Raw genomic sequence first — 12,218 nt, 5'->3', positions numbered from 1 at the left:
TGGTCAGGCAGGATTTCCCCTTAGTGAAGCCATGCTGGCTGTCACCAAGCACCTTGTTGATTTTCATGTGCCTTAGCATGCCTTCCAGGAGAATCTGCTCCAAGATTTTGCCAGGCACAGAGGTGAGACTGACTGGTCTGTAATTCCCCGGGTCATCCGTTTTCCCCTTCTTGAAAATGGGGGTTATATTTCCCTTTTTCCAGTCATTGGCGACTTCACCTGACTGCCATGACTTTTCAAATATGATGGCCAGTGGCTTAGCAACTTCATTTGCCAGCTCCTTCAGGACCCGCGGATGGATTTCATCAGGACTCATGGACTTGTGCACGTTCAGGTTCTTAAGATGGTCTCGAACCAGATCCTCTCCTACAGTGATGCAAGGTCTTCATTCTCACAGTCCCTGCAACACTGCTGAGCTTTTAGCAGGTGATCATTAAATATCAACCAACATTGTTCATTGTTTTGGGTTTTGTTTCTTGGGTTGTTTTTTTTTAAGTATTGTAAGAATTTGAGTAGTAAATAATAATCTAATTTTTTATGAAGGAATTTAATCCTTTTCTGTTTGGGACTCTGCAGTAGAGACATCTGTGTATGTTAGAGGATTTATAAAATGTTTTGACTAAATTCACAGTACTGCAATTTGATTTTTTACAAGAAATTGTATTTTTAAGCTGTGGTTCAGCTTTCTCTATCTTACATCTTGCAATTTGAATGTCATTTAAAAAGAATAACTGATAGGCATGTCATAAAAAAATCACTGAGAGTGAATATGCTGGATATGAACTAGCAGATGCAGCTTCCCTATGTATTTTAATGTTGTCGACTGAGGAGTTGCTTCAGCTTACTATTTAAAAATAGCTTGGAATTGTTGTTCTGCATTATATTGGTGTGAAAAGAGGGTGGATAGTTCTAAAGTTCACCCACTTCTGAATGTAAAACTGCTTTGATCTTTCTGTTGAACTGGGTAAAAATGTGATAACATTTACATAGGGCAGTCTCAGAAAAAAATCCCAAATAAACACCCTTCACCCCCCTGAACCTTCAATAAAAAGGAACACAAACCAGATAGGACTTTTTTAATACTAATTGAAGAAGTTAGTGTTAGAGTTGTTCTCTAGTTTGGCTTTGCCAACCTGGTATTTCAAAGTTGTGTTCTATTCTAGAACCTGGATACAAGATTTTGTACAAGGTCTTAATACTGATTAATTAGAATTATCAGTCTGATTCCAGCATCAGGGAATTTCTCATGCGATGTCTCTAGATTGTATGTTCACAACTTAGATATTTTGATCAGTTCAACATCCATAACATGGGCTTCACAATCCTTCATCTGTCTGTCTTAAAACATTTTAGGTGCTTATAATATTGATATTAATTGGATTAAGAATTAAATATAGTAGCAAGATTTTTGCTACCATTATCTGTACTCAGAGTTTACTCGTGGGTGTAACAAGACCACTGGTCTCATTTTTTAGCTACCCTGCCCTTCCCCCAAATAAACAGTTGATGGTTGTTTATTAATTAGTATGAGCTTTTATCTGAACTGAAGCCTTGGTCCTATGTAGAACAGTAGGGTTTAAACTGTAGTCTGTGAGAGTGGAGTAAGCCAGTACTTTTTAATTGAAAGTATGATGGGAAGTTGTGAATGCTCCATCCCTGGCGGTGTTCAAGGCCAGGTTGGACAGAGCCTTGGGTGACATGGTTTAGTGTGAGGTGTCCCTGCCCATGTCAGGGGGGTTGGAACTTGATGATCTTAAGGTCCTTTCAAACCCTAACGAGTCTATGGTTCTGTGATAATGCTTTTCACTTTGTGAGCCTGTCATTTTCACTGCTTTTGCTTGGCAAGAGCTTTTTCTGGGAAGCTGAATATTTACTTCAAAGTTTTCCTGAAAATCCTCTGTTATTCTTAAGGCAGGTCTTCATAGTGGTGAGCTGTGCAGGTGTTAACTCCACAGGCTCCAGAAGCTGCGTCAGTGTGGAGTTTTGCTTGAGCTGTGTTCGTTGAGGGTCAGTGTCCATAAGCTGGAACACAATGCAATGTTATTTTAAGTCTTCGCACTGCTTCCTTCACAGGACATAGTGTTTGATATTTATCCAGAGGTCCTTTGTCATGCATTTAGTCAGTAGCGAGGGGTAGCCTTCCATTTCTTTCATGCATGGTTTGGATACTTCTAGTTCCCTTCTCTTTTTTTGCTGGGAGAAGCAGAGAGGCAGTAACCAAGGAGCAGGTGACATGCTGGGAGTACACTGTTGTAATATTTTTGTATCCATACCTGAAGCAAACACTAAAAATTTGATAGAGGTGCATATGACTGTACAGCAAAAGAGGTAGGGGTTTAGGGAGGGCAGTGGTAATGAAAAATGAGAAGTTGAAGCAAAAAAAAAAAAAAAGCAAGCATGTTGAACTGAGTAAAGATAAAGATGGGGGTTTACAGAATAAATTGGAATGTCAAAATAGAAAAAGGAGAATTAAAAAAACTCAAGAATATGGAAGAGAATGCATTTTTTTAATTATCTTTTTGTATTATCCTTCCAATAGATCTCCAGGTTAGGGAAGAAGGACTGGCTTTCAACATATGTATTATGTTGCTGGTGGCTAATTTTGGATCTTTTTTTATTTGGGGAATAAAAGGAGAAGCAACAGATACTGTTACTATCTGTTACTGTCATTGCAGAAGAGAATTGAACCAAACATAAATATGAATTGTTATTATAAATAGAACTTTTTACCATTTGTGCTACCTTAAACTGGATTTTTTGTGCATTAAAATAGCCGTTTAGTGTTTGGTAAATAATTCTGTGGGCATTAACAGCCTATGAAAGTCCGTCTGATGTCTCTGATTTAGTTCATTAAAATAGGTGGTTTCAACTTCTGACTTTTTATCCAGATTATTTTTATAAATGTCTATTAGTGCCAATCAGAATGCAGCGTTTCTTACTGCCAGTTTATCTTTGCAGGAACATCTGTGCTACTATAATTAATATTATTTTAATCTTTCATTTAAAAATCTTTATAGCTTAATGCAAGTAATGCTACACATAACATAGTGAGAAAGAAGTGAAGCATTCAGCAAGACAGATAATTATTTTAATCAGTGTGTTAAACTGCTAGAAAAAATAAAAAGATAAAATATTTTGTTGATGTTTGGTCATTTCTAGTTCATGCGTAACTTTTTTGCTTCAGTGCAGATGTCAGTGTATGTTTGTGAATAGACTTTGCCTTAATAATGAGAGATCAGCTTCATGTGCTATATTAATTTTAGCCTTTTCTGCTTTCCAGTACATCAAAATTGTCTGAAGCTTTTTTTCTGGCCTCTGTTAGTAGTCTGGAACAATGAAAATCCAGATTCAAATTCCTACTGGTTACAACTGTACAATTCTGTCATTTTAAAGTGAGACATGAATTTTAGGAGGACCAAAGACAAGTCAGCTGTTGCTTAAAGTTTTAACATAAACACGAATATGTTTTTGTAAATACATTTATATGCTCAGGTCCTGTGTGGGGTTTGGAAAGGATGTCCCAGATAAAAATGAGAGCTCTGAGATTTACATGCATGTTTTTCCATTTAGCATGCACATATCACTTGAACTGAATAGGAGGTGTCCCTGTGGTTTGGAAGAAACAGAATTTATATCTACAGCATCATAGCCAGAAAGACACTTGATTTTTCTTTTGAAAGATTAACTGTCAGTGGAAGGTAGCTTTGATTTCATTTTCATGAATATAGAGTCAAGCTAATTCTGTTAAGAACAAATGAACCAAAACTCAGCAGGAAGATACTGCGTTTTGAAGTACAAATTCAACCTTCACCACTGTTCAGGTTTAAAACCAGTTCTTATTTAAATAGTAAATTGGTGAAACTATTGCTAAGCATGAATACTTGCAGGGAGAGCAGGCAAAATATTTTGCTAGTCCAGGGTCTTGTTGATACAGTATTTATTACAGAGACTCACGTGTTACTATCTTGTTCAGAGAATGAGTTTGGCGCTAACCTGGCTTTTGAAAATTGAGGAACTAACTGCTCTTTGAAGAACAACATAGGAATTTAAATAGTATGTTATATCATTGGAGACTCCCTAGTTGTTACTGGCCACATAGTGACTTAATTCCTCACCTGATGAATGTGAGAATATGGTTTCCTATTTTGTAAAGAAAGATATGAATATCAGAAAAATATATTTAAGTTATACTAGAAAAATAGAAAAGGTTTAACAATTTATTTTCTACTCCAGGTGTTGTTACTTTTAAATTGTGGAGTTGAAATTTGTTAGGGATTACACAAGGAAGAAGTTAATCCACACATTACACTTCATTGCAAACATCTTTTTATATTTTTATTGTGGGTTGAAATAATGCAAAAATATTTAAAAATATTGTGTTTTAAAATGAAATCCTGTGATTTCATTAACAGCTGCATGAACCTGGTTTTTATCTATCAGGAAAAAGATGCTTTCATATACTGCTGGGGAGATAAAGCTGACAAAATGTTTTCTCAGCTGACAAAATAAACCAGACAAGTGGCAATTCTCTTTAATTAAGCTTAGTCAGCAGAGGGAGAAAAACAGAGATTTATTATATTATAATAGAATTGCCTCTGAGACACAATGCCCCATGTTACCAACTGTTTGCCATAGAAAAAACAGCAACAGCAAAACATTTGTTGCTGGCTTTGTTTTCCTCTAACAAGTGATAATGAAAAGGTGAACAGTATAAAGGTGAAGTTAGTGATTAGATACGAACTCCAAACTGCTTACACTGTCTTGTTTCTGGCCTACATACTGTGTTTGATCTGGGAAATTATTTTTTGCTTATATGTTCTAATTAAATCTGTTCAACTTAGAGAGTTTTAAATCTGTGAATGATGTCACTGTTTGAGTGTTTAAAATTCTTACCATATTGTCAGCACTATGAAAAAGTCTGTTCATATTTGCCAAGATGTGGCAGCAGCCAGAAGTAAGGATGAAAGCAGGGGAAATGATCTGTGATCTTTAAAAACGGACAAAAAATTGCATGCAACTTTTTTCATTATATTATTGAATGAATTTTCATTCCTTGCTATTCCTTAAAACTATTTGTTTACAAAAAAAAATCCCTTCAAAGAGCTTCCAGTGATTTCCTGTTTTTATTTGGTAGGGCTTATTAAACAAAATTTCCTTCCTAGTTAAAGTGATCTGACCTGTATTCACTGTTTGAGCGCTAATAGTTTCAAGGGTTGTCTTTAAGGTATCATGCCAAGTTCTCATGTTGTGTCGCAATACTGGGTACTCCTGTTAAAGGCATGGGGCATGATATCTCATGCTTCACTGTAGTGTTGTGTAAAAACGGCATTGCAAGGCTTCAAGTGAGAGCCAGCATGGGTTGCATGGGGAATATCCCACTGAGTGCACTGTACGTGAGGGCCACAGCTGCTTCAGTGGAGATGGACTGTCTTGTTTATAGGAACATTCTAAATCTTATTCCAGGTTTTGACTCAGATGAAGAATTTGGGCCGTTCTGTCATCACACGCCGTTTCTAGGTGATGGTCTGGGATTGATGACTTTTGCCTTTTGTAAACTTTCTTTAATATTTCCTATGTTTGCACGTTTGCATGATAATGCAAGCTTTGGGCCTGCGGGGTGGTAGAGCAAGGGGAGAAAGGGCAAGGCAGGCATGTTGTCACCAGAATTTATACAAACCTACAGACATGGGATTTTATTTGACAGAAATAAGTTAAATTGATCTCCGCAGAATATGGATGTTTTGTTTTTTTAAAGAAGACAAATTAAATCCTAATGAATGCATCATTTACTCCTGTTCTGTGCAATGATGATCTGCATGGCATACTTCTATTATGTGGTGACTGATGTATTTTGGCAACCACACTGTATATCCATAGGTAATTACATCTCTGCTTGTTAGATTGTGTTCTAGTGGAATCCAATGTCGATAATAGCATTCCTTAGTAATATATATAACAAAAACTCAATTGATGTAAAGAGTGTGAATTTATTGTTTTTCAAGTACGCAGATTACCATTAGGTTCTGCAAATTCTTGAGACAGCAAAACAGTACAAAACGAACAGTGCAGATTTCTGAGGAATCTGATGGCTTTAAGTCCATGGGAGATGCAAACCTGTTTGTGGAATTATTGTTGTCATTGATTGTGGCCCTGAATTCTCAAATGGTTTTCTGCAGACTTCATCAAGACCAATTTACTGTTCATATCAGCATTGACTGGTCCAAGCAAATCTGTCTTACTCTACTGATAGACACAAAAAATAATTGCTTTGGGGTTGCCTTTGGATGCAGATGTGGGGAAGCCAACTAGTTGGAATAAACTTTACATCTGCTGATTATTTTCAAAGCTGTGATGTAGAAATATACATCCATTTTTATAACTGAACCAGGATAATGGCTGTAATATAGTCTTTTATTTTGTATATAGGTCCAGCTTTAAATGTATCCTTATGTTACTTTTTTACAGATCAGAGAGTAGCATCTTTTTGCACCTTGAATGATATGCAGCAAGCTCAGGGTTTGGAAGGAACACAAGAGTTACCTTTGGATGAGAGTCCCACAGATGGAAAAGATTTCCTTGAGGCTGCTGGGTATGTCAGAATTAAAGTGTATTTCTCACAAAAATCTTTTAAGAAAAGATTTTCTCCTAATGGTTCACATCAAATTGCCTGTCTGCGTGTTTCACTGGTACTTGATGGGAGACCTGTTACCCTGACTGACCACGTCTTCAACTATGAAAAATGTTGCTTCTTGGAATCAGCCTCTGAGCACTTCTACCTAGAAAGTTTGTAGTGTATAGTCAGATATAGCGCCCTCATTAGAACAGGCCTCTAATGTAGACTATGGTTAGATGCAGAACTTCAGCTACTCCGATTTTTCTCTGTATCCTTCCTATGCAATAATAATTTGTCATGCTTTTCTATATTTTCATTTGAGTAGAACTGATGATAGCAGCTCAACTCTTATAGTATGAAATAACCTGATCTGCAGCAAATGGCTCAGAGCTGAAACGGGTGTTCCTACCTATCTTTTGCAACTGTTCACTACTTGCAAATCCATAATTTTCTTTTATAGAGAGGTGAATTAATGAAGAGAACCTGTAACTGAGGAGTGCAGGATATTTTAATGCCAAACTGTCCAATTCTTAAAATTCTTGCTAATGCTCTGTGAGAAATTATTCTCTTTTTGGTTTTTATGGAGTTTGGGTTCAGTTTTTTCGGTTTTGTTTTTGTTTGGTTGGTTTTTTGGTTTGTCTTTTTTTGCTTGTTTGGTTTTGGTTTTGTTCGATTTTTTATCCCCCCCCCCCCCCCCATCTTCCCTACTGTGAGGAATATACCTGTTAAAAACACAGATTCAGCAGTATATGTATCTGTCCACTTGCACACTTTAAAAGAAAAACACATTTTATTGTTAGTTTTGCTCTTCAGTTGCAGGAATGGAAGAGCAAGAAACAGAGGGAAAATTCTTCTTGCTTGCTAGGCTATTGCATTTTAATTCAAACCAATTTTACACAAATTAACTTACTTACATGGTAAAGCACATTTAGCACATTTATTGTAATGATTTCTAAGTCCAGATCTTTCCCCAGCCTAGTAAAAATTGCAAAAATTGCAAGAGATTATTAAAGACGTTCCACTTTTAGCATCAACAGATCTATCAAATTTGTGCACTTGCATGAAGCAGCTGATTCAGCTTTGTGTATAAAACTTCTCTCTTCCAGACAAAATGATTCACATCATGGCTAATTTCACCTATAACATGTATGAAACAATCTCCCACAGTGCTCATTGCCATACAGGAAATGGAAGCTATTCACCGCGTTTTCCTTCAGTTATGCATTTGATTAACCTGTGGCAATATTTCATGTTTTGACCTTTAAACAAAATATTTGTCTTCATAAAGCCGTAGGTTTATCCTTTACTGGAAATGACACAACTGCAGGCCAGACAAAAGAACTCTTAACAGCTTTTTTGGTTGACAATAATTGCTGCTGTGGCTTGCTTCAGATTAGTGCAGTCCTTATTGAAAAGCAGCTTGTTCACAAATGTGCTTGGCTCACTGTTTAGCAGCAAATTTGACTTGCACAGTGAGGGTATGTGCAAATAATTCTGAAAACATTCCTTCTTAAAATCATTGTAATTTCTGCTTAATTTGAGAGGTAGTGTCACATTTCAGATATTGTAGCAACGGGTTTATGTTCAGTAATAGTCTTTTGCTGATGCTGGTTTTGTCTGTGCTTTCCTAACTATGCCTAAATAGATTTGTTCCCTTAGCTGTCACTGAAAGTGTTACGCTGCAAAAGTTGGGGGAGAAAATTATTTTAACTAACTGAGAGTGAAGTTAGTGGTTTACTTTACAGGGAACACGCTCCGAGTACTCTGACAGGAAAAGTAAACCAGCTAGAGGTCATTCTCCGGCAACTACAAACCGACCTGAGAAAGGTAAAAGATCATCAGTATTACTGCTCTCCAGGCGTAATAGTTATTTTTTTATGCTGAGTTCATCAAGGACTTGAAAAAAGTATGTTAGTTAAACTAGACAGTGTAATTAATGAATGGTAGGCCCAGTGGTTGATCAGAACACAGAGGTGCAGAAGGTCCTGCTGGAATGGCTATGTGAACAAGCTGCCCCAAGGCAAAGTAAAGTAGTTTATGGATCTTTACTCCAGAATGCCTACCCTACCTATAGTCATGCCCCAGAAAGGATGAGGCACTTTATCTCTATTTATTGTACCTTGGATGTAACAGAGGATAGAGATATGAACATAGGCAGTAATCTCAAGTAGTTAACAATCCAATTCATCATCCCTGTTGCCTTGTGGTATTTTGATCCTGTAACAATGACTTGCTTTGTGTCTCATTTGCTGTATAATTTCTAAGCTGGAGACAATGCCAAGCCTGGTAGAAATGAGCCTGATTTGGTAAGAAAATAATCATGTAAGGGAAAATTATGAAATCAGATATTTTTTCTTCCTTAACATGTATTTGAATTCAATTCCTTATGACTTGGGCTCTCACATATGACTTGTACTAACTAAAAACTTCTTATCCTTTTAATGCCTTTTTTTTTGTTGTTGTTATATGGAGAAAATTTTTATACTTAAAGTAACATCTAGTTTTCCTTTTAGCCTATAGTATTTTCTCAGAATGAATGAGGTGATTGCAGGCTATTTGGGGAATTAACTTAGTCGTTGTCAGAACAGGTTAGGGATCTCAACAAAATATAGCTGTATGACTTGCACAGAAATATTAACCACAAAAATAAATGCTGTCATCACGACTACTCACTTTAATCAACTTGTGTCTTTGTTAACCAGGAAAAACAGGACAAGGCAGTTCTCCAAGCAGAGGTACAACATCTGAGACAAGATAACATGAGACTTCAGGAGGAATCTCAAACAGCAGCTGCTCAACTGAGGAAATTTACAGAATGGTTTTTCAATACAATAGATAAAAAATCCTAATGATGGGGCCCCTGGAAAATACTTACTTGAGCAATGTAACAGCTGTATTTTTTTGAATTAGCGGGGTAATAATTTCACTGTGTTCACAATCCATTTTAGGTGTTTCTGCTACATTCTCTATCCAGCTTTAGTCATTTGAAAAGGAGAGAGAATTGTGGTAATTCATCTTTAAATTCATATGAAGAAGGCAGAGAATAGCAGATATTTGTTTGTGTGCAGATGAATGTAAAAAATCCTTAGTGTCATTTTAGACATTTTTAGAAGATGCTCTGGCTGGGGCTTGCCTGAAGAGGAATATTTGGGGTTTTAGTTCCTGCATTTCAGGTGCGCTGGTGAAGATGTTAAAGCAATTTACATTAGCTTGGGCTTCGGTATTGTAAGATAAAAAGAATAACCAGACATATACTTTAATGTTTAAAAGGTGCTCTATTTTTTTGTATGTACAGTAGTTTTATTTCCACAGTCCACATTGTCATAGCAATAAGAATGGAGGTATAGTGAATAGTCACAAAGCTGTGTTTATAAAATGTTAGCACTGATGTGTTTAACACTAGTTTGGATGCAGATACATTAGAGATTATTTATTTGCAGGAACAAATGGTGCCTGAATATAAACAGTGTTCTGATTTTCTAAAATAGACATGCCTTGTAAATGGCTCACTGGGGTTAGCCCACTTCCGACTTCAGTTAATTTTGTATAGTTGATGTTCATCCAAACAGTTAAACTGCTTAACTATTGGAATCATGTATGGTGTGAGCCAGCCAATCAATTGTACAATGCCAAATTTGTTTATCTTTGTACAGAAGCTTTGATCAAGTGTCTTGTATTTAACACCTTTATTTAATCTTATTTAACCTTAAATTGTTGTTTTTATAAAGTTTGTTTTATCTGCACTATGGTGAGGTCAGTTGGTTGCAAGTTGTAATATTTTTAGCTTGCCAAGACTGTACTGAGGAGTTCTAGAAAATTCTAACAATTGGATGCTGCTAGTACACAATTGATTTGTTTGTATGCTTTAACATTTTTAACTGTTTAATTTGAAATGAACATACATCCTGCTTTTTTAATAAATGTTAAAAATCTAAACCTAAATTAATCTATCATGTCTAATCACTGTCATCAGTAATAGCTCAGGTTCCCATTCAGCCCACTCTGGGTTCTCCATCCAGAGACAGTGCAACTCGCTTGCTCTTATGATCCCTTTTTGCCAATGAGGGATTGTCAGTGTTATCAAAGTTAGTTTCTTCAGTGTGTCCTTTCCTATAACTGAGGAGGTAAGCTTCCTGGGACAAGAAACAAAAGCTGGTTTGGCTATTCATAGGCATTGATTTGTGACGTAGGAGAAAAAAGCAGCTTTCCAGAAAAATACATCCTAAAGACAGTTTTGAAAAGGGGTCTAGTTTTCTCATATTACTTTACAGCAGTTGTGGCAGCAAATAGCTTGTCATCTTCTTGTGCCTGCAATTGCAGATTTGATTGCAGCATTAGCATGTGTGAGATGCTTTGTGTATAGTACTGAGCTTAAAGTCTACACCAAAAGAGTAAAGTTTTGCAAAATGAAATGAAGCTAATAAGCATCTTTAAGTTACTCTACTGAGAGAAAAAAAAACAATAGTTCAAGATCAGTTTACTTTCAGCAACTGAATGCATTCAAGCAAACCTAAGAAAATTGTTGGATACTTAAAAAATGTATTCAACCAATGCAAGTAAAATTCTGTGTCCATTGCTATTGCACGTTGGGTCAGAAATGTTCTGCGAGTTGAAAAAATGTCTGCCTTTGCTGTAGCGCCTGTTCTGAATGACTGCTCTTGGGAAAGGTTTCACATGGGCAAATAATAGAGGCTTTCAAATGAAAAAGATTAGCTTGCCTTTGTATTTTTCATCAAAAACTCTGACTTTTGCATACCAAACAATTTCCATTAAGCTGCATTAACAGGGTAATTAAACGTGGCAGTCATGTATTACACTAGATTCTGACTTAAGCACCTTACAGGAGTCATTAGCGAACCCATCTGGCTGGAGCCCTTGCCAAAAACCGGCACTGAACAACTTGGGCAATTTGTCTGTGAACGTGTTTCTGTGAGGACTGGTTCATCCATGGCTTCGGAAGGCCGTGCCAACTGAAATGAACTTGATAATCAGCTTGTTCTGGAGGGACGGTGTTAGGTTTGTGTAAGAGTTTGTAGTCCAGCACTCATTTTAGCTCTTTTTCACTCAGTTCTTGAAAATAAATGTTATTGTAACTATCTGCACTACACTGAAGTATTTTCAGTAGTTACTTTGCTTATTTTCTCATCCAATTGAAAACATTTTATTTCCAAATGTGACAGAAAACTTTGTCTGCGTATCTGTTACTCCCTTTGCTGACATGAGGGAGAGGGAAGATTTTTGCAGTAGATGCCTGGTCTGAACAGCCAGGGAGAGGCCTGTGTGGTTTTAGACAAAGCTGTAGAGAGGCAGCACCTAAACATTTTGCTGCCTTTGCTCCTACATTGCTCTTCACAGAGGCTGCAGAACAGAAAGCCGAGGCAAGGACAATCTCATCCACCCTTGCAATGCAAATCTTTGCTATTTTGCTGACTCTGAAGTTGTTCACTGGCTTACTACAGCAGTAGCTTTCTGAATCAGTTTTGACTCATGGGTACAGCAACCAGGCAAGAATGTGTATTTCCAGAATAACTGTGTCTAGCAGGTTTCCAAAGCCTTCACCAAGGAAGCAATTAAAAAAACAGGGGGTGGAGGGAGGAAGAAAAAT

At 36.8% G+C, this 12,218-nt stretch overlaps 1 protein-coding gene across 4 annotated transcripts in view; it reads left to right on the top strand.

Moving 5' to 3' along the window:
• The window catches only part of SIPA1L2 (signal induced proliferation associated 1 like 2), a 146,543-nt gene extending 135,988 nt beyond the window's left edge, over nucleotides 1-10,555 (top strand). For 2 of the 4 annotated variants that reach the window (XM_057407044.1, XM_057407043.1), the window contains exons 20-23: nucleotides 5,464-5,517; nucleotides 6,466-6,589; nucleotides 8,359-8,440; nucleotides 9,316-10,555. In XM_057407044.1, the coding sequence (XP_057263027.1) occupies nucleotides 5,464-5,517; nucleotides 6,466-6,589; nucleotides 8,359-8,440; nucleotides 9,316-9,462 (407 nt within the window). In that variant the 3' untranslated portion in view covers nucleotides 9,463-10,555. The remainder of the gene's footprint in view (nucleotides 1-5,463; nucleotides 5,518-6,465; nucleotides 6,590-8,358; nucleotides 8,441-9,315) is intronic. The other 2 variants (XM_057407047.1, XM_057407045.1) reach the window with 1 other exon arrangement.
• The last annotated feature ends 1,663 nt before the right edge of the window (nucleotides 10,556-12,218 follow it).

Source organism: Pezoporus wallicus, unplaced genomic scaffold, assembly GCF_028554395.1.
Source record: "Pezoporus wallicus isolate ANWC-B61680 ecotype Strahan unplaced genomic scaffold, APGP_CSIRO_Pwel_v1 scaffold_6362, whole genome shotgun sequence".
Lineage (NCBI taxonomy): Eukaryota > Metazoa > Chordata > Aves > Psittaciformes > Psittacidae > Pezoporus > Pezoporus wallicus.
This window is presented reverse-complemented; position numbering and strand designations above follow the sequence as displayed.